The 21,856-nt window shown below is 46.5% G+C and overlaps 1 protein-coding gene across 1 annotated transcript in view; it reads left to right on the forward strand.

Moving 5' to 3' along the window:
• The window catches only part of BCO1 (beta-carotene oxygenase 1), a 39,093-nt gene extending 25,524 nt beyond the window's left edge, over positions 1-13,569 (forward strand). Inside the window, exons 8-11 of the mRNA XM_036833801.1 lie at positions 4,777-4,882; positions 9,252-9,346; positions 10,474-10,585; positions 12,550-13,569. Of these exons, the coding sequence (XP_036689696.1) occupies positions 4,777-4,882; positions 9,252-9,346; positions 10,474-10,585; positions 12,550-12,779 (543 nt within the window). The 3' untranslated portion in view covers positions 12,780-13,569. The remainder of the gene's footprint in view (positions 1-4,776; positions 4,883-9,251; positions 9,347-10,473; positions 10,586-12,549) is intronic.
• Positions 13,570-21,856: the final 8,287 nt, after the last annotated feature.

Genomic DNA, 21,856 nt, shown 5'->3' on the forward strand with positions numbered 1-21,856 from the left:
CTCTGGGAAGTTCCATAGTGCAGCGCTTGGGGTGTCTCCTGGCTCCAGGATGCAATGGGGGTGTCACAAAGCACACAGGTGGCAAATCCTGAGGCCTGCCCACCTCCACCCCACCTCCCACCCCACCCCCACCTTGTGGAGGCCTCAGCCTGTGGATGATACACAGAGAGGAAACACTCCCTTCCGCTGCCCACACACTGCAGGATTTTATAACCTTTTATCAAGCTCTAGAAATGATTTGCTTCCTTGGAACCAAGCTAAGAAGTTTAGCACGTGTATTTTAAAAAGGCACTGTGTGAGCCGTCTGCAAAGAAGAGTGAGCGCTGGGAAGGGTAGCTCCGGTCACGCTTTTTAATTGCTGTTTATTGTCCCTTAAAAATGTCTCCTTGCTTCACTTTCAAGTCGCCCCACCTGCGTGTTGAAAGGGGAAAGTCGAGCTACAGACATGGCCTATGTGTCCAGATCCGGCGGCTCTGATTCCATCCCGTCCAAAAGCATATTAGGGAAGGGCCTTAGGGGATGCCGCCCTTTCTCAAATGCTCTTCAGTCTGGGGCCTTTGCACGTTGCTGTCCCTCTGCCTGCAACCCTGTCTTCTTCCCGTGAGAGCTCTGCTCCTCTCCCGGCTGCGGGTTGGACTTACCTGGGGACTCTGAGACCAGCCCAGTGAAGGCACAACCTCCAGGGGATTCTAATCCCTGCTCATCCTTCAGGTCTGGCATCCTGACTCCCTCAGTGGGTTTGTACATTCTAATGGCACCTGCAGCTCTTTGCTCACATTGATGGCAGGTATAATGAGCTTCCTGTTAAAGCTCCCAGAGGGCTGGGACTCTTGGTCTTGTCAGCAGTTTATCCCCTGAGCCCATCACAGGGTCTGGTACTCAGAGGGTTCTCATTAAGCCCTTAGATATTTTAAATAAATGAATGAACGATGAATGAATGAAAAAGGTGAAGCAAGGTCTCTAAAAGGGCACAAGGTCTTCCTTTAGCGCTTGGAACATTTCCCAAGTGGAAAGTGCCTTCCACATAGAATGGGCTATACTGAAGTGTGTTCAAAAGTCTGGGGCCTCCCAGCTGCCCCAGCTTCTCTGGCGTTTGGGCCAGCTGGGGTCAAAGGAAGGAGGGGGCCACTGGCACCCTCTGCCTGTTTGTGTAGGGTGGTGCGGGAGTTGTTTAAGGTGGGGCTGGGCCCCAAGGGGCATGGGCGGTGCAGACAGTCCCTGCCAGCCACCCTGCCCTCGTCCTGCAGGGCTCCAGGAGGGGGCGGGGCTGGCATTTTGGAGCTAGAAGGGGTGGTTCCAACTCCTGGCTCAGTAGATTTGGTTTTTGTCTTGTTTTCAAGTGCAAAAATGAAGACCCAATAATAAGAGAAGCCACCATTTCTCGAGAGCTCACTCTGTGCCCGGCCCTGTGTCAGATGCCTTTTCTGCTCTTAGACCCAGGCCAGAGGGGCCCCCTGCTCTGGCCTTTCTCCATCAGTGTCCCTTCTTCACTGGGTGAGGAATTCACAGGGCCACAGGGTGTCCACCCAGAGAGGCACCCTTCCGACCCCAACTGTGACCTGGGATCCCCGAATTCCCTGCACAAATGACCCAAGCCAGCCTGCAGCAGCTGCCTCTGTCCTCCTAAGGGCAGGCTGTGCTGCTGGATGCAGACCCACAGACCCACCAGGGAGGCCAGGGCTGGCTGGGGCTTCCGTGCAGTGGGAGGAAAAGGAGGAGGGAAGCCTGGGCCCAGTGGCCAGCCTTCACCCTGCCAGCTGCTTCTGGCTCAGAATGCCAAGGAGTCCTGGAATTCTGAATTCACGTGCATCCTTCCAGACCAGCACTGGGCACTAGAACCTGCTGCAATGAAGGAATATTCTCTGTCCAAGCAGTAGCAGCCAGATACCTAGGCTACTGAGATGTGGCCAGTGCAGCCGAGGAAGGGAATTTTAAATTTCATTTAATTTCAATTTAAATAGCTACGCGTGGCTGGTGGTGTTTGCCGTATCAGACAGCACAGTTCCACAACATTATGAAGCTCTGTGCATAAAGGAAGGCGGGAGAGAACGGTATTTTACTTAACAATTTGATATATGTGGACATAGGTTTTGTGGGCCTCTGCTCTCATCCTGGGTCCTGAAAATTTTTGGCCCTGTGAAATGCTCTGCATGCTTCTCACCGAATCTGTATGACAGTCCTTGGGGTTATTTGTCATCCCCATGACTGTAGATGAGAGAGACAGTAACTTGCCTAACATGGCAGAATCGTCCAGAGGATTTGAGTTGGGATTTGAATGCATGTCTGTCTGGCTCCAAATTACTGCCTACGATGGTCTGGCCCTGGATCAGGTGTTTTCATAACCATTATTTAATTTAATCCTAGCCACAATCCCCAGACGCAGGTCAAAGGGACCTTCGCTTGTACTCGCCACCCGTCCAAAAGTTACGGATTGCCCCCCTTTATACAAACGAGGAAGCAGGCTCAAGTTCACGTAGGCTGTGGGAGGCCTGCTCAAGTTCACATAGAAAGCTCTACAGTCATACTTCACACCCAAGGCTGCCAAACTCCAAAGCCAGTGTTTTGCGGGATTATTGAGATTACTGCTTCTCATGGGAGTTCCCTCGAGTTGAGGAATTTCAAAGCCAGACTGCAGGATTTCGTTGAATTCTGGCTGGAAAGTGATTTCTTCCCACAGTTGAGCACATTGGCCACAGAAAGCTGCCAAGTCATGTTCATTACTGCTGTGTGTGGAAAAATTCGCAGTTTATGCCTCAACCAGTCTGACCAGTTTCATGCTGCAGCTAGAAAACGTCTCTGCGGACTGACTCCCTGAGAATCAAGCCCGGGACATGCACAAGAGGCCTGTGGTTGCCTCTTGACTAGCAAGGCACAGGGCAGGGCCTCTCACATGTGGGGCTGCACATACAGATGAAGGCAAACAGAGCTTCTGCTTCCAAGTCACCCGATGTGCTAGGCGCTACACGACCTTTTCACGCCCTTCGTTTGATTTTTACAAGCACCTGCAAAGCACATGTTCTCCCCTTAAGAGTTGAAGGAAAAGCTCATTGAGTCATGCATTTGCTCATTGCTTCAGCAGTTACTTCCTGGGAGCTGACTACGTGCCATGCACTGAATAAAATCTGATCACTGTCTTCACAGGGAAGACAGCATGAAAGAAGGAAGCAGGTCCATAAAGGAGATAACTACAGTTTGGGACACATGCCTTGGAGACACTGCAGACTAACTTGTCAGGGAAAGGGATGTTTGAGCCGAGAACTATGGGATGGGAACCGGCCAGCCTCAGGGGCTTTGCTTTGCCTGCTGCCTGCAGTGCTTTTGCTTCTGAGCAGAAGAATCTCAGTGCGAAGCTCTGGGCCCAGCCTCTGCTCCCCTCTGTGTGACCCTGGGCAAGCCACTTTCCTTCCCTGGGCCTCAGTTTCCTCTTCTGTTAATTGGGATCGCCCTAAACAAATCTCAGAGGGGCCCTACGGTTCAGCTTCTAGGATGCAGTAAATTTCCCACCTTCTCAGCCAAAAGCTGCTATTGTTCGAATAGGTTTGTTTTCATTATAAAAGCTTATTTTGGAAAGTTTGGAAAGTAGAGAAAAGTTTAAATGAGAAGTCAGACATGACCATAATTCTCCTCCTGTAACTCCATGAGTGCAGAGATTTGTGGCCTTGTTCCTCCTTCTCCTCCAGTGCCTAACCTGAACTCACCCCCAGGGGTAGTGGCAGTAGTAATAGTAGTAAAAATAATAATAATAATAATACAATTATGTTATCAATAGCGGTTAACATTTATCTAGCATTTACCGCTAACCAGGCCCTCTTATAAACCAACTGCATGGATTGTTTTATTTAATCTGCATAATAACTCGGAGACGCACATACTATTTATACGATGCTTGTGCTATACCTCATTATACAGATGGGGAAACTGAACTTCAGAGATACCAAGTAAGCTGTTCAAGGTCCCGTAGAGAGTATGTGGGGACACAGGGAGTAGTATATGCTCAATAGATATTTAATTAATTGTGTTCAGTCTCTCTCCTGCGTTACAACGATGATGGTAAAGTACTGAACAAAGTCTGATTGTCACTTGAGACCAAGAGATGTCCTAGATAGATATTTTTCTCCCAAGTAATTTTTATTGCATGTTTGTTTTCTTTTCAACAGGGGTACATTTTCATAGGAGAAAATACTGAAAATCTAGAAAAGCCTAGAAAAAGAAATGAAAGTCTCCATAATCCCACCGCATGCTATATTGTTACTATTTGGTATTTCTCCCAGGCTCTTTTCAATGTAATTTCTTTTTCTTTTTCTTTGTTTAACATGGTTGAGCTCAGACTGTGTATGCAGTTTACTCTGCTGCTTTTTTCACTCAGTATTCTATCATGAGCATTCCACATGTTATTATGAACTCTTTATAAACACCTATTTAATGACTGATGCAGTCTTTTACAGGTGAATCATCCAGTATTTAAAAAGTGAGAACTTATAAGTACATTAATTCACCTGTGAGGGATCAGGCAGCCCAGAGTAGAAGAAAAGATCCAGGGTTTTTAGGGCCCCCCTTCTACCACCCACCAGCTTTGCCCTCTTCGGGGAGTCACTTCCAGCCCCCAGTTCTCATTTTTAACTGAAAAGACCAATCATATAATAGCTGCTTCTGGTGGTTAATGTGAGGCCAGAACAAGGTGACAGACACTAAAGCATTTTTTAACATGTGCACAGTAAAACAAATATTTGTTCTGGATACCAAGTTTTTATTTTTCTGGAAAACCGATTCTTTCAGAATGCAGAGGCGGGCTCCAATTTAATCAAACTGTCATCTACAACAGCAAGAGCCCTGAAGGAAAAAGAGGACCAAGTCTACTGCCAGCCGGAGTTGCTTTATGAAGGTAAAATGCATCCTCTCTCCTGTGTTTAGGGAGGGGCTGAATGTCCTCTTTATATGATACCTCTTTCTTTTTTTTTTTTTTTTTTTTTTCTTTAAACATCTTTATTGAAGTATAATTGCCTTACAATAGTGTGTTAGCTTCTGCTTTATAACAAAGTGAATCAGTTATACATATACAATAGGTTCCCATTTCTCTTCCCTCTTGCATCTCCCTCCCTCCCACCCTCCCCATCCCACCCCTCTAGGTGGTCACAAAGCACCGAGCTGATCTCCCTGTGCTATGCGGCTGCTTCCCACTAGCTATCTATTTTACATTTGGTAGTGTATATATGTCCATGACACTCTCTTACCCTGTCCCATCTCACCCCACCCCCTCCCCATATCCTCAAGTCCATTCTCTAGTAGGTCTGTGTCTTTATTCCCGTCTTGCCACTAGGTTCTTCATGGCCTTTTTTTTTTTTTTTTTTCCTTAGATTCCGTATATATGTGTTAGCATACTGTATTTGTTTTTCTCTTTCTGACTTACTTCACTCTGTATGACAGACTCTAACTCCATCCACCTCATTACAAATACCTCCATTTCATTTCTTTTTATGGCTGAGTAATATTCCATTGTATATATGTGCCACATCTTCTTTATCCATTCATCTGTCGATGGACATTTAGGTTGCTTCCAGGTCCTGGCTATTGTAAATAGAGCTGCAATGAACATTGTGGTACATGACACTTTTTGACCTATGGTTTTCTCAGGGTATATACCCAGTAGTGGGATTGCTGGGTCGTATGGTAGTTCTATTTGTAGTTTTTTAAGGAACCTCCATACTGTTCTCCATAGTGGCTGTATCAATTTACATTCCCACCAACAGTGCAAGAGTGTTCCCTTTCCTCCACACCCTCTCCAGCATTTATTGTTTCTAGATTTTTTGATGATGGCCATTCTGACCGGTGTGAGATGATATCTCATTGTAGTTTTGATTTGCATTTCTCTAATGATTAATGATGTTGAGCATTCTTTCATGTGTCTGTAGGCCATCTGTATATCTTCTTTGGAGAAATGTCTATTTAGGTCTTAGAGGAAAACATAGGCAGAACACTCTATGACATACATCACAGCAAGATTCTTTTTGACCCAGCTCCCAGAGAAATGGAAATAAGAACACAAATAAACAAATGGGACCTAATGAAACTTAAAAGCTTTTGCACAGCAAAGGAAACCATAAACAAGACCAAAAGACAACCATCAGAATGGGAGAAAATATTGGCAAATGAAGCAACTGACAAAGGATTAATCTCCAAGATTTACAAGCAGCTCATGCAGCTCAATAACAAAAAAACGAACAACCCAATCCAAAAATGGGCAGAAGATACCTCTTTCTGATGCAGAGGAGATGTGCGTGGCCGAGGGACTGAGAGGAAGGCTGTTGGGACGCCCAAGGGAAGGCATTTGGGGACACTTCTCTTTCAAGTATCTTCATACCCCTCCCAGGGAGGTACTCGAGTGGTCGTTGAGGACACAGGGACTTTCACGGCTAGCCTTTCAAATGCTTCCGTGGTTTTTTTAGGGTTTTTTTGCTTTCTTTTTAAAAGTTTATTTTTTTGAATTTAAATTTTTTGTGCAGTTTTTAAAGGTTACTTTCCATTTATAGTTATTACAAAGTATTGGTTGTATTCCCTGTGTTGTACAATACATCCTTGAGCCTGTCTTACACCCAATAGTTTGTACCCCCCTCTCCCCCACCCCTATATCGCCCCCCTCAACTGGTAGCCACTAGTTTGTTCTCTGTATCAAATGCTGCTGTGTATTGAACGCTGACTTACTGAAAGGCATGGCATGTGCAGATTTCTACCTGTGCACACTCAGAACACCCTGCAGAATCGGTGCTATCAGCCCCGTTTGCCAGAGGAGAAAACTGGGCCTCAGAAAGGCTGAGCTACACCCAGAACATAAACCCCCTCGGAGAGAAGCACCCACCAGAGCAGGGCGTCCCAATGTGGGCACTGCTGATACGGGGGCCGGGTCATTCTTGCGGTGAGGGCTGCCCTGGGCATCGGAGGATGTTGAGCAGCGTCCCTGGCCTCCAACCTGATTGAGGACCACTGCCCTAGCGCAGAAGCCCGTGGGGTGGGGGCCGTGTTTGTGTGCTCAGTGTTGTCACCGGCACGTGACAGAAGTCTGGCTTAGAGCAGGGTGTGCTCAGTACTTAAGCGTGGAACGAACAGGCCTGCCCAGGACAGGGCTGGGGAGTGGCGGGCGGGGCTCTAGGCTGGGAGCCCGGCTCCCCATATCGCTGCCCCACGCCAGGGCCAGGCGTCTGGAAGGACAGTCCTGGGGACTCTGCTAGGACGACCTCAGATTTGCCCACTAAGAACCACGTCTACACATGGCATCCCACGGATCCCATAATGGGTTCTGTGTGGTGCCCCAGCCTCTCAGAGTCTTTGGAAGTGAACATAGACATGTTCGTCCCCATTCTTAAGGCATCAACTTCCATCTCTGCTCACCTGTCACTCACATGGGCAGATGGAGGAGTAAAACACTACGGTCGTTTTATTTCTGGGAAGGGAATTCTTGTTTATCGTAGCAACCTTGGGCAGCGCTGAAAAGCATGACCGTAGACAAATCCTTCATAATCCCTCCACCTGTGACGCCCGTTTGGAAACATCCATTCAGTCTTTCCATCACGTAGGCATTGCTTGGCGCATGCCAGGCCCTCTTCTAGGGGCTCCCCAACTTCCCGTCCTTTCCTCCCCAGTCTCATCCTGTTCTTATCACGTTAGCTGAGCCCATGCATGTAAGGGGCTTAGCTGAGGGCCTGGCCCACAGTGAGGGTCTAGCTAAAAGCAGCCGTGATTAGAACACCTCTAAGAGGCAGGGGCTGCCACGTACTGTTCATGCTTTAGAACCGAGGACAGCAGAGCTGAGAATAATTCGATAACTTGCCTGAAGTTGGGCAGCAGAGCCAGCATCTGAACCCAGGCTTCACTGACTCGAAAAACCCTTAACCTCTGCATTTACGGTTATACAAAATGCATACCATACCATCTAGAATGTTCTGAAATGGCTTCTTCCACTTAATGAACGTAGCCTGGGAATTTTCCCACATTCCAAAGATTCTTCAAGAGCATGGCTTTAATAGCCGGACAATAGAATAGAATAGAATTCACAGGGATGAATCACATTTTACTTAACCATGGGCGTATAGCTGGTCATTTACAGAGTGGAGGAAAGGGGGGTACCAGACCAGGTTCCAGGGACCCAGGAGCATCACAGGGAGTCTCAGACCTACTCTGGGACCAACAGTGGGCATCTTTTTTCTGAGTTGAGTGTGTGGGTGGTCCCTCATCCTCATGTTCATCTTGACCTGTCTCTTGGGAGTTTCGTGATTACTCGCCTGTGGGATTGGACATCTTCCCTTCTTAGTTCTCCACCCCACTTCCCTCCCCACTGAGCCCGATAACCATTTATGCCCTGGGTCCTCTTCAGGAGGCTTTTATGTGGCACATGTTTCCATCTCTGCTTCTTCTTTTCTTGGACATTGTATTTTCACCAGCAGTTGGCTCCAACTATCTGCAATATTTCATAAGAGGGACTTTCATTTCAATATTCAGACTTAGAAATTTAATTTGACACAACAAGCATATATAAATGTATATGCATGGAAATGGACACATTTTCAAGGCTTTTTGGATTACAAAGATAATAGTTATAATGAAAATTTCACACAATGAGAAACTTAGAATGGACAGTACAAACTATAAACCACCATGAGGAAGTTATCACCCCAGCAATGCTTCCAAACTTTTTCTCTTCATTTATAACACAGTGGAGATAATTCCATAAGCAGCCTTTTACATTTAATCTTATGATGTAGACATTTCCCCATGTTATTAAAATTCTTTGTAAATGTTACTTTTGTATAATGTTATTATATGATTTCACCAGATTTATTTAAATATTCCCCACTGATGCTCCTTCCACGGCTTCAGAAGGTTCTATTCACACCCACACATGTGCATGCACACAATTTTTTTTAAAGGAGCTTTAAAAAATTGCAGTAGCCTCTGATTTTAATCATGCAATTTTCTTTGATTTCTATCTTGGATAATTAAAGATGTTTATACACTTAAAAACCCAGGTCTATCTTACCTTGCTCTTAATGGAGCTTCTAATGGAGCTGGGGTAGTTATCAGAAGTTCCCTCCTCCTGCCCAATGATCACCCTTGATCCAATCCAGGGCCTGAATCAAGTTCAGGGATCCTGGCTTGGGAACCGTTTTTGTGAAAAGGATGCCCGGCCTGGATGCCACAAAAGACAGGTGGTCCCAGCTCTCGGTGAAGGGGGCTTTGTCAGCTGTGTCATTTCTCTCTAGGCTTAGAGCTGCCTCGGATCAATTACGCTCACAACGGGAAGCGATACCGCTATGTCTTTGCTGCTGAAGTCCAGTGGAGCCCCATCCCAACCAAGGTACTAGTCCTTGGGAGATGGCAGCCTATAACCATCGTGTCTGTCTGCAAAGCTGAGTTCCCAGGTTCTCAGGGAGGTCAGAACCGAGGTCCCCTTGGGGTGGGAGTAAGTCAGAAAGTGACGTCAGCTTGGGACAAAATACACTGGAAGCAACGATGGGCCATCCAGGAGAGGGAATTGCACCCAATGGGCTGTCGCTCAGGAAAGATGTGGTGGCTGGAGTTTATCCATTGATTTCTTTTTTGGATGCATGTTTATTGAGCACCAGCTATGTGCTACAATGTGGTAGGCACCGAGGAAAATGAAGCGAACAGGGAGATCCCAGTTCCTGCCCTCAAGGAACTCACTGTCTCAAGCAGAGAGGACGGAGCTGAAACTAGGAGGACTTACTTTTTTTTTTTTTATTAACTTATTTTTAAATTGAAGTATAGATGACTTACAATATCGTGTTAGTTTCAGGTGTACAGCATAGCTATTCATATTTTGGTTTTTAAACTGCTATTTGTTTGAACACTTGCTGTTTCCCAGGGACCGTGCTGAGTGCTGTACAGACATCAGTTTTCCTTAGTAGCTTCAGTTTTTAGTAATAAAATGGAAAAATTTTTTTTTTAAATGCAAGCTGTGCAGAAATGTACAAAGCAAAAAATTAAGGTTCCCACACACACATACGCACACCCCGAGTCACTCCCCACTCATCCCACACCCTCGGGGGAAAGAGACCTATTAGAGATTGAGAGAAAGCCAGGGACTCACACTTTTAAAACAACAAAGGAATCATATTATACTTTAAAGGTTTGCATTGAATACTTTAGTTTATCTAATGTGTATAAAAATTGCAATATAGTGCCAAGTACCAGATAAATCCAGTGGTTTTATTTCTGAAAGAATTCAGTGTGTACTGTCAGCTCTGCAGTGGCGGGAGGACCTTTGCTTAAAGTCGGAGGAGGAAGCGAGCTGCTTTTGTTTCTGTTGTTACACTGACCAGAGGCAGATGCCATTTGGGGTCTACGTTCGCCAGTGTCAGAGTGCACTCCCCTCTCTCTGGGGCCTTGATGCCTTCCTATTCGCAGGGAATAAGCATGCTCTCCAACCGCTCATTCCCATGTTTCTCCCCGTTGGACGCGCAGATAATAAAATACGACATTCTCACGAAGTCGTCCTTGAAGTGGGGAGAGGCGCGCTGCTGGCCGGCGGAGCCGGTGTTCGTGCCCACACCGGGTGCCGAGGACGAGGATCACGGTAAGGCCCCGGGAAGGGCAGCCCGCTTGCTGCATTGTGCGTGTGATCACCCCTCAAACAGAGACGTCGTTCGGGGGCAGTGAGCGCCCCGCATCACACAGCTGAGGGAGTCATGCTTTGCAGCCCAGGTGTGTCTGAGTCCAAAGCTGTGGGATGAGGGAGTCCCCCAGCCCACCCCCACTTCTGACACCAGCTGCAAGTTCGGGGGTTCCCAAGACCACCCTCAGTTTCAAGAGGAGAACTCACAGAACACACCGAAAGCTGTTGTACTCATGGTTACGGTTTATCCCGGCGAAAGGGTGCAGATTGAAAGAGAAAAGGTGAGTGGGGCAGGATCCAGGAGAGTCCTGTGCATGGGGTTTCCGCTGGCCCTCTCCTGCGGGGGGTAGGACCACGCCAACTTCCCCAGCGACGTCCACGGAGTGTGGCCAACCAGGGAAGCTCTCCAAGCCCCGTGTCGGAGCCCATGTGGGGCGTGGTCATGCAGACATGGTGACCTCCAGTCTTCGGCCCCTCTGGAGGTTGAGCTGACACCTGTGGCCCAGGCCTCCCCCTAAATCACTTTGCTAGGATGGGTTATATGCAGTGGCCCCAGGTAAACAAAGGCACTCTCATCAGACCATCAGTCCAAGGGCTTAGAGGTCATCTCCCAGGAGCAGAAGGTCAGACCTCCCTTCCGGGGTGATTAAATTGTTGCAACACAAAAGCCCACTTCCTTTCCACGGAGCAGCACTACCCTTGCCCAGAGTATAGAATCTTGGTTTTAAAATCCATTGCAATGGCTGCGTCTGAATTTGTAACTCCTCTAAGCATGTAAGTTTTCCGTGGAGCACCTAGAAATGCTTGTGGCCCTCCTCTCTTGTCCAGGTTTCCACCTGACCAAATGGTCCTTTCCCTCTTTGATTCTGCCTTTGCCCCAGAAGTGCCCTGCCCACCCGCTAGGGATGCTAAGGAGGGTACTAGAAGCCTGGGTGGGGCTGCCCACACCTCTGGGGAAGGGCAGGCTGCCCCGCTAAGCCTGCCAGCTGCTTCCCTCAGGTGAGAAGGGAGTGGTTTTCTACCTGGGTGGTGCCTTCCTGTCGACCTGCACTGCACTGCATGCCAGGTAAGGGACCCCGTGTCACTGTCACCTCCAAGGTGGGGGATGGTTGGTGCCACCTCCTGCTGAGGCTGGCCTCCCCCTGGGCTGGGCAAGTGCGTCCTGCACAATCTCTTGTGGGCAGGGAGCAACCTGGTCTTCATTCCACCAAAGGAGAGGCTCAGAGAGTGAGGTACCTTACCCACGGTCGGTCACACGCCCAGTGCATACAGAGGAGGGTTGAATTCAAGCCGATCTGACCTCAGCTGCCCTCAGCCACTCTGGAACCCGGGAGGCCTTGGGAAGAATCACACATATTTGCTGGAAGTTTACATGCACTATTTCATTTAGCCCTCTGTCCCTTGAGAGTGGGTATTTGGAATATTCCCATTTTACAGAGGGGAAAGCTGCACATGCATGAGATGAGTTGGACTCATTCAAATGCCATTTGAGCGCAACTGGTCTGGGTTTAGCCGGGTGACGGATATTAGCCTAAGTGCAGCGTCAAAGCTGATTCTCTATAACTGGAGTTTCTAAATAGTAGGAAAATAGCCATTCTTCAGTGCATGTAATGATTTACAAAGTGCTTTCATAACTGACAGTGCAAGATCCTCTCAGCAGCCCTCTGAGGGTGGGGAGGATTATCCCCACTCTACAGATGAAGAGACTGAGGCTCAGAAAGGTGAGGGGACTGGTTCAGCCAAGCCTTCCGATTGCCCTGGCCTTTCCCTTCTGCTCCCACAGAATATCAAATTCGCTTCGCTTCTGTTTTGATTAGATACTTACATTCAAAGGACAGGGAGATAGAGCTGAGAAACTTATCCCCGCAGCTGGACCAGGTTCAAGGCTGCACTTTTACAAAGTGTCTCTTTTTGTTTCCCCAAAGGGATTATCTTATCAGCCATTGTCTCTACGGATCCCCAGAAGCTGCCTTTTCTGCTGGTTCTGGATGCCAAAACTTTTACAGAATTGGCTCGTGCCTCCGCTGATGTAGAGATGCACCTGGATCTCCACGGGCTGTTCGTCCCAGGTGCCGACTGGGAGGCAGGGAAGCAGGCCCCTTCCCGGGAGGAGCGGGACGGGGCTGCCGAGCGCCGTGTGGCCCCAAGGACCTGACTGCGTGGGGGCCTGGGCCCTGGAGAACGGCTCTGCCAGACTCAAGGGCGGTCCCTCCCTGGGTGGGGGGCAGGGGGGCCCTTCGTTTTATTTTGCACTTATTCTTTCCACAGTTGCTTTGAGACAGAGTTACAGAGATAGAGCTTCTATCAGTTTCTTTTCTTTCATTTTATTTTGGCCGTAAGAACCTTGTTTGAAAGTTGATCAAATATTTATTGATTAGCTCTAGCACTGCTAAAAGCCCCTTTCCTTTAGTATAAAGACCGTGACCATGAATCAGCAATTGTATTAAGGCACATAATCATTGCTCCTGGAATGGGCAGCCACTGACCCATTGGAGAAGAGACACAGAAATATTTATCGTTGCTCCTCCCTCCCCACCTTTCTTTCCCTTCCCTCCCTCCCTTCTTTCCCGTGGACTAGAGCGTGAGTTCTAGCTTTCTCAACCCTGCGCTGTCAGTAGACTACGTGACCCAGAAGGCGTGTACTTTGTGGTCATTCCATGCAAGGCGTGGCGTAATACAAAATAATAAAACTTTAAAGGCTTTTCAGACCTTATTTTAATCTTACATGGCTTCTTTCCTCTGAAGATCTTCTAAGGCAGTAAAACAGAGGGGCAGAGCTAGACGGTTCATAGTCCGCCAGGTGCCTCGTTGTACACCCAGTGGGACAGCAGACTGGTGTGGGCGTCCCCCACTGCAGGAGGGTATGGAGGGGCTGGAATCCAGGATTGAGTCCTGTCTTGCCTGATGCTGAGAACCAGGGTGGCGAGGCGTGCCAGAGCCATACAGGAAAGGGGGTCCCGTCAGCAGAATTCCTTGGAGATTCACCCAAGTTGTTGTTGTTGTTTTGCTTTCCTTTTATTTATTTATTTGGCTGCGTCGGGTCTTAGTTGCGGCTCCCGGGCTTCTCTCTAATTGTGGCGCATAGGCTCCAGAGCACGTGATCTTAGTTGCCCCGCGGCATGTGGGGTCTTAGTTCCCCGACCAGGGATCGAACCCCCATCCTCTGCATTGGAAGGCGGATTCGTAACCACTGGACCACCAGGGAAGTGCCATCCAAGTTGTTGTTTGTTTTCATCCAAGTTGTTCTGTGTTGGGTAAGTTTTATTCACTACTCTATCCTCTAGAACACTGCCTGGTAGATGCAGGCTCTACCAACAAATTAACTATTTGTTGAAAGAATGAATTCCGCCAACAAAGAAATCCAACTCTATAATGTACCAAAAAGGGACGGATATTTTAAAAAAGAAAAAAAGAGGGGCTTCCCTGGTGGCGCAGTTGTTAAGAATCTGCCTGCCAATGCAGGGGACACGGGTTCGAGCCCTGGTCTGGGAAGATCCCACATGCCGCGGAGCAACTGGGCCCGTGAGCCACAACTACTGAGCCTGCGCGTCTGGAGCCTGTGCTCCGCAACGGGAGAGGCCGCAACAGTGAGAGGCCCGCGCACTGCGATGAAGAGTAGCCCCCGCTCGCTGCAACTGGAGAAAGCCCTCGCACAGAAATGAAGACCCAACACAGCCAAAAATAAATAAATTAATTAATTAATTAAAAAAGAAAAAAAGAAAAGGATATTTTACTGAAGATCTCCTGGGAAGACAAGGAAGACAGTTCACATGGAACACCAACCCCAAATTCCCCACAAGGGTTCCTCTCCCAGCTGTCCCTGATCTCTCCTCTCTTTCTTCCTCTGTTGGTTCCTCAAAAACTCTTCTACCATCCCAGCATTTCCATTTCATGCTCAGCTCATAGATCCCATTAAACAAAAACCCAAACTCCGTGGATGGCAGAATGAAGACCATCTACTCTTCTCCTCTGGAGACCTCAGTGCTTCCAGCCTTGATAAGATGGATTGGGAGGAAGTGTCAACCATGGTGGCCTAAGAAACATGTGATGGAGGCCTGCATTTGGGTGGCAGGAACGGAAAAGAGTTGACAAATGGGACAGTCACTCACCTATTCGTTATTCTACTTTAAACGTTTGAGAAGAAGTTGGTATTTAAAAAATGCTTCCCCACTGCTATTCTACTGAATTCCCATTGCCAAACAGTACCCAGACCTAGTCATGAAAAAGGACGCAGTTCTGCGGGGAAGAAAAGTATGTCCGTGGTTTGTTTTCCTTGTTTAGGAAGACAGGTAAAATACCAGACCAATGAGGAAGCCTGGCACACCACATCTTTTCTTCTTGGTTTCAGACACACCAAAGGTCAATGCCGGGACGTCCAATTTACCTTGATCCTGAATTCCGTCATATTTCAGACACAGGCCAGTGTAATTAGCTCAAAAGGCCACAGGAGCCAAGACGCATGCGCCTTTCTTGAAGCCGAGACCGTCCATCTTATCCTCAGAGCCTTCCTTGTTATGCTTCATGTGGGTGTAGTGCGTGACCAGGAAGTTCGGCAGGAAAAATCACCCTGGATTTGTTTATTCCTTTGATAAAGTCACAGCTTTTCACAAGTGCTCTAAGATGTGTCAGGTATGTGTTAAGCCCTCAGATGTTTGACCCACTAATTTTTCCTTCAAGGGTTTCTCTAATTTGATTCCATCTCAGGAATAAGCTGGATGTATATGTGGACAAATCAACTCATAAAAAATCTAAGTGCATTCGAGCTCCATCCACGTTACTGGTTTGTACTCGTTTCCTCCCAGAGCTACCGAGCACTGGGCTGACTCTATCGAGAAGGTTGCTGGTCCAGGTTAAGTGAAAACACCTTTGATCACTTCTTCAGCTGTTTAAAGCAGTTTGGGTGGTTTTTAAATGGCCGGGAGAAGTCTTTCCCATGGTAAATGAGGACATGCAGACAGAAAAGTCATCACCGCCTTCCTCATCATCCAACGACAGTGAGACCAATGGCCTCTGCTCTTCAGCTTCCTTCCAGGAGTCTGGACTCAGCGACCAGGTGCAGACGCAGGGCCACTGCCCTGGCTGCCGGGCTGCAGCAGGAAGCAGTCTCTCGAGGTCAAGCACCAGCAGAGAGGCTGGGGTTTTCTTGGACAAGGTGAGCAGGGAGAGATGTGGGAGCCCTGTGTTGGGACAGGTGGGGATGAGCCAGCCTTCCTTCCTCCTGGCGACCAGGAAAGGCCTCCTGGAGGGGCGCACCTTCAGGAGCTGCCTGAGTGGCCGGAGGGAGCACCTGCCAAGATTCTGAGGGTGCAGCTCGGGATGAGGATCTGAAGGCGGATGTGGGTTGACTGAACAAAGCAGGTGTTGAGTGAATTTCCCATGAAAGGGTAGTGGAAAGAGTGAGACAATTAGGGGGGCTTGTTTTCTCTGATTATAAAAGTCATATATGTTCATTGTAGAACACGTCGTTATGTTAAAAAAAGAAACGGGAAAGGCACCCAGAGTCCCACTACCAAAAGAAAACCCCTGAAATCATTCTGGTGTGGTTTTTCCCGAATTTAAAAATTTTTTCTATGCACAGTTTACATATTGGTGATAGGTTTGTACACCAGCCTGCTGGTGGACATTTAGGTTTTTGACTATTATAAACAATGCCAGATTGTATTATATACAATGTGCGTCTAGTTTTAGGGTCCACGCCGCATCCCTCTCTGTATTCAGGTGCTTGTTATTGTCATTTTCTTTAGCTAGATTCCCAACTTTGGATTTCTGAGCCAAAGAGTGGAAAAGCAAGGTTCGGGTGTTCTTTGAAAGGCCAAAGGTTTTGGTTTGATTCATAGGAAACTGAGAAGCCATTCTAGAATCTGAGAGGCTCAAATGGTCAATGTGGCTATAGGGCTGAGAAATCCACATTTCTCAGGCAATAGGGAAAAAAAGTAGGTACATGGGAATATAACTTTAATCCAAATTCTCCCTCTTCCTTTCCTCTATTCTTTCTTATCCTCTGTATCTTTCCACTCCATTCAGATACTTGTTCTTTTCAAGCATATATTCACTCACTCACTCATTCATTCATTCATTCAGTGATGACCAAGATTATGCTGGCATATAAGGGTCAGCAGAACAAGTACCTCCACTGTCCTCAGGGAGCGTATAGCATAGTGAAGGACACAGTGCCAAGGAACAAACCAACACAATTCAATGGAATGGCAGTAAAAAGGGAACCCCCGGGGACCCCCCATATTGTCTCAGGAGCCAGGGATGGCTGATATATGAAGGATGGTAGCAGGTAACCAGGTGAAATGGGCAATGCAGATAAAGAAAGGGGCATGGAATCAGGAGAGAGCTTGGTAAACTAAAGATAGAAGTTTACCAAGAACTTCTGTGGGCGTAGAATTGTGGCGTAGAAGATGGCAGAAAAGACAAGTTTCAGCCAGAACCCCAGCTTATCTGTACTCAGGTAAGAAGTGGAATTGGCATTAACTAAAGAGAAGTCTCCAATAGTTTCTTCAAGGACAATCAAGGACCGATAGTAATTTTCTTTTTTTTGGCCACGTCGCGTGGCTTGTGGGATCTTAGTTCCCCAACCAGGGATCGAACCCAGGCCCTCAGCAATGAGAGCATGGAGTCCTAACCACTGGGCCACCAGGGAATTCCCAGTAATTTTTTTTAATCATAGCTTTTTTGAGATCTAATTCATATACCATAAAATTCACTCTTTTAGAGTATTCAATTCGGTGGTTTTTAGTATATTCACTATTGTGTAACTATCATCACTGTCTATTTTTAGAACATTTTCATCATCCCAAAAAGAAACCCTGTACCCATGAGCAGTCCCCCCTCATTCTGCATCCCCTCCCCCCAGTTCTAGGCAAACATAAATCTACTTTCTATCTGTATGAATTTGCCTAGTCTGGACATTTCATATAAATTGAATCATGCAATATGTGGGTTTTTTTGTGATTGGGTTCTTTCACTTAGCATAATATTTTCAAGGTTCATCTATGTTGTTGTATGAATCAGTACTTCATTCCTTTTGTGGCTAAATAATATTCCATTGTATGAACATACCACATTTTGTTTATCCACTCATCAGTTGAGAGACATCTGGGTTGTTTCCTCTTTTGAGCTGTCATGAGTAACATGCATGTTCAAGTCTTTAATGTGGACGTATGTCTTCATTTCTCTTGAATATATTCCCAGGAGTGAAATTGCTGGGTCATGGTATAAATAGGTTTAACATTTTGAGGAGCTGCCAAAATGTTTTTCAAAGTGGCTGCACCATTTTACAGCTTCACCAGCAGCGTTTAAGAGTTTCAATATATCCACATCCTCCCTAATTTTTTATTGTCTGCTGTTTTTATTTCAGTCATCCTAGATAAAATGAAGTGGTGTCTCATTGTAGTTTTCATTGGCGTTTTCCTAATAACTAATGATGCTGAACATCTTTCCATGTGCTTATTGGCCATTTGTATATCTTCTTTGGGGAAGTATCTACTCATATATGCTTTGCAATATTTTCTCCCATTCTGTGGGTAGTCTTTTCACTTTCTTGATGGTGCTTTTGAAATACAGAAGTTTTAAAATTTTGATGAAGTCCAATTTAATCTAGTTTTTCTTTTATCTCTTCTGCTTTTGGTGTCATATCTAAGAAACCATAACTTAATCTATGGTCCCAAAGATGTACTCCTATGAATGTTATAGTTTTAGCTCTTACATTTAGGTCCATGATCCATTTTGAGTTAATTTTTGCATACAGTGTGAGGTAGGGGTCCTACTTCATTTTTTTGCATATGGATATCCAATTGTCCCAACATAAAAGTCACCATTTAGGGTTGATAAATCTTCCTTCCACACAGGAAAAAAAATGTATCTCCTTTTCCTCCACCATTCCTTAGAAGATGGTTCCTTCAACCAGTGAAAAGAAACTGTAGGGCAGCTCTCTGCTGGTTCCAGCAAGGCCTTGGTTCAGAGACAAGGAAACCAAGATGGAGCCTCAGTCAGTGGAGATTTAGTATCTTCCTCCATCTTCATCACTGGGTCCTGGCGAAGTTCCAGGTAAGTCCAGTGTATGCATGTTCAATTCAGAGTCACATCCCCTGGTAAGATTTTCCAGTTTTTTCTTTCCTTAAGTACATCTACTATGTTCCAGGAGGGCCAAGGGTGACTGGTGTTCCTAGAAATGCTAATCCATTCCTGGAGGTTGGGACCAGTGAAAGGCATGGGTTCCCTGATTTTGTCTTCAGTCTGCCCTTTGGGTTGGGCAGGCAAGAGGTCTTAGCCTAGTTCAGGTTTCCTTAAATTATCATCAGAATCAATGTGGAAGGAACAGTGATGTCTATATTGTTTGTGCATCTTCTGTGGTTAAGGGCAGGAACGGAGCTTATTATAATAGTAACAGCAGTATAACATCAGCTGATGTGTGTTGACACCTCACTGTAAGTGCTGGTTCTCACGTAATCCTCGCAACAGCCCTGAGGTCGGGCCTGGTACCATTCTCATATTATGGATGAGAAAACTGAGTCTCAGAACAGTTAAGTAACTTTCCCGAGATCACACAGGTGGTTCCTGAGACCCCAAGTCTAACTTCTAAACTTTGGGTTTATTTATTTATTTATTTTTGGCTGTGTTGGGTCTTCGTTTCTGTGTGAGGGCTTTCTCCAGTTGCGGCAAGCGGGGGCCACTCCTCATCGCGGTGCGCGGGCCTCTCACTATCGCGGCCTCTCTTGCTGCGGAGCACAGGCTCCAGACACGCAGGCTCCGTAATCGTGGCTCATGGGCCTAGTTGCTCCGTGGCATGTGGGACCCTCCCAGACCAGGGCTCGAACCCGTGTCCCCTGCATTAGCAGGCAGATTCCCAACGACTGCGCCACCAGGGAAGCCCCCCAAGTCTAACTTCTTAACCACTACTTTTATTGTCTTAATCTTATTCACTTCTTCACCCTCAGGGCTTCGTTTAGTGCCTGGGACAAAGTGGGTTCTTAATTAAAGGACATCACAAGAGGTGAGAACAGGGACTCCAGCCTCACTGCCTGGGTTTTGATCCTCTCGAAACCTGATGATGCCTCAGTTTCATCTTCCATAAAATAGAGATAGTACATGTCCCTCAGAGAGTCATGAAATTTAAATGAAGATTGCCTGACACATAGCAGTTTTCAATAAATTTTAGCTATTTTATTTATGAGCCTTAAAAACAGTTAAGAGGTTGAATCTTGGCTCCCAACCCTCACTAGTCTTAAGACCTTTGATAAGTTATTTAAACTCTCTGTGCCTCTGGCTCCTGACCTGTGAGATGGGGATAACATTAGAACCCGCCTCACAGGGCTACAGTGAGGATTAAATAATATTCTTGTAGCCCTTAGAAGAAGTGTCTGCCTCTTAATTGCCTCTAACCATCTGAGTTAGCGAAAATTATGGGGGCAGTTCATGCAGAGGATGCTACTCGTAAACCCTCAAGCGAAGGCTGGTCCTCCTCTCTTTCGGAAGGGCCTTACTCCTGGTGTGGTGAGAGAGGACGGGGACGGTGTCCCAGGCACCCAGAGTGACCAGTGGCATCAGAGATGACATAAGCAGATCACTGGCACACCCAAAATAGCCATAGTCTAATCGGGCATGACCAGAAGACCCTCCAATGGTCAGAGGACAGGGTCTCTGAGTTACACGGTCTCAGTTCAAATAGCAGCCATCTCCTAGGACGGATGTGATCATTAAAAGGATGCTATGTATCAAAGGCACAGGCCAGTGCCAGGCACAGAATGAGGGGTCAAGAGTGGGACAGCCACATGGTAGGGATTTTCATCAGTTTTGTTTCTCACTATATCCCTGTCTAAAATAGCGCTGTATTGGGTTCCTATGGCTGCTGTAACAAATTACCACAAACTGGTGGCATAAAACAACACAGATTTATTCTTACAGTTCTGGGGTGAGAAGTCTAAAATGAGTCTTATGGGAATAAGATCAAGGTGTCAGAAGGACAGCTTCCTTCTGGAGTCTCCAGGCAAGAGTCTGTTTCCTTGCCTTTTCCTGCTCCCTCATTCCTTTGCTCATGGTCCCGCCTCACTTCACCTTTTCTTCCCTGCTTTCATTGTCACATCACTTTTTTTTTTTTTTAATTTTAGAATTTTATTTTTTTATACAGCAGGTTCTTATTAGTTATCCATTTTATACATATTAGTGTATATATGTCAATCCCAATCTCCCAGTTCATCACACACACACCCCTCCCTGCCACCTTCCCCCCAAACGTATCCATACGTTTGTTACATCACTTTTTTTCCTTCTATGAAGTCAAATCTCCCTCTTGCATAAGGACCCTCATGATTACATTTAGGGCCCACTGGATGATCCAGGATAATCTCCCTATTTTAAAATCCTTAACTTTGTGACATCTGCAAAGTCCATTTTGCCATATCGGTGACATACACAGGTTCCAGGGATTAGGACCTGGATATCTTTGGGGACCATTATTCAGCCGACCACAAGCACCTAGCTCTTAATGCACTCAATAAATATTTGTTGAGTGAATACGTGAATGTTAGCCATTCAGTATTGTCGTTGGCATCATCTTGGCTTCAAGATGTGTGGTCAAGATGAGTATGTGGTCTCCTCGCCTCCAAGTCTTGCTCAAATGTTATTTCAGTGCAGATTTCCTGACCCTAGTTGAACACTGCAACTTGCTTCCGCCATTGAACACACGTTCCTGATCCCTTTATCCAGCTTAATTCCTTTTTCCCCTATAGCACTTGTTGCCTTCTAGCATACTATAAAATTGGCTTATTTATTACGTTTATTGGTATTTGTCCAACTCCCTCACTAGAATGTAAGCTCAAAGATTACATTCAGGGTGAGGATTTTTCTGTTTTAGTCTCAGATGTATTCTGGGGGTCTAGAACAGTGCCTGGCATGTAGTAAGTGTTCGATACATGAGTGCTGAATGAACACATGAACTGAACGCCTCACCAAATTTCCCTCGGCTGCCAATCCGGTTCTTTATCTTTTGTGCTCAGTCTTGGCTTTCATGACAATGAAGGCATTGCCTGTGGTGAAGCCAATCGACTCTAGGTAACCTCTGTATTAATCCTGTTCACAGGTCTCCCCCTTCTATTAACACACTGGCAATTTTGATTTCTAAAACACAGATAACCTCAATTCTCATCTCCACCAAGACTTGCAAAAGTCTGGGAGGGAAATGGATGGTTTGACTTTGGACATTTATCGAAGGATAGACTTCTTAGA

This window comes from Balaenoptera musculus, chromosome 19 (assembly GCF_009873245.2).
Source record: "Balaenoptera musculus isolate JJ_BM4_2016_0621 chromosome 19, mBalMus1.pri.v3, whole genome shotgun sequence".
In the NCBI taxonomy this organism is placed as follows: Eukaryota; Metazoa; Chordata; class Mammalia; order Artiodactyla; family Balaenopteridae; genus Balaenoptera; species Balaenoptera musculus.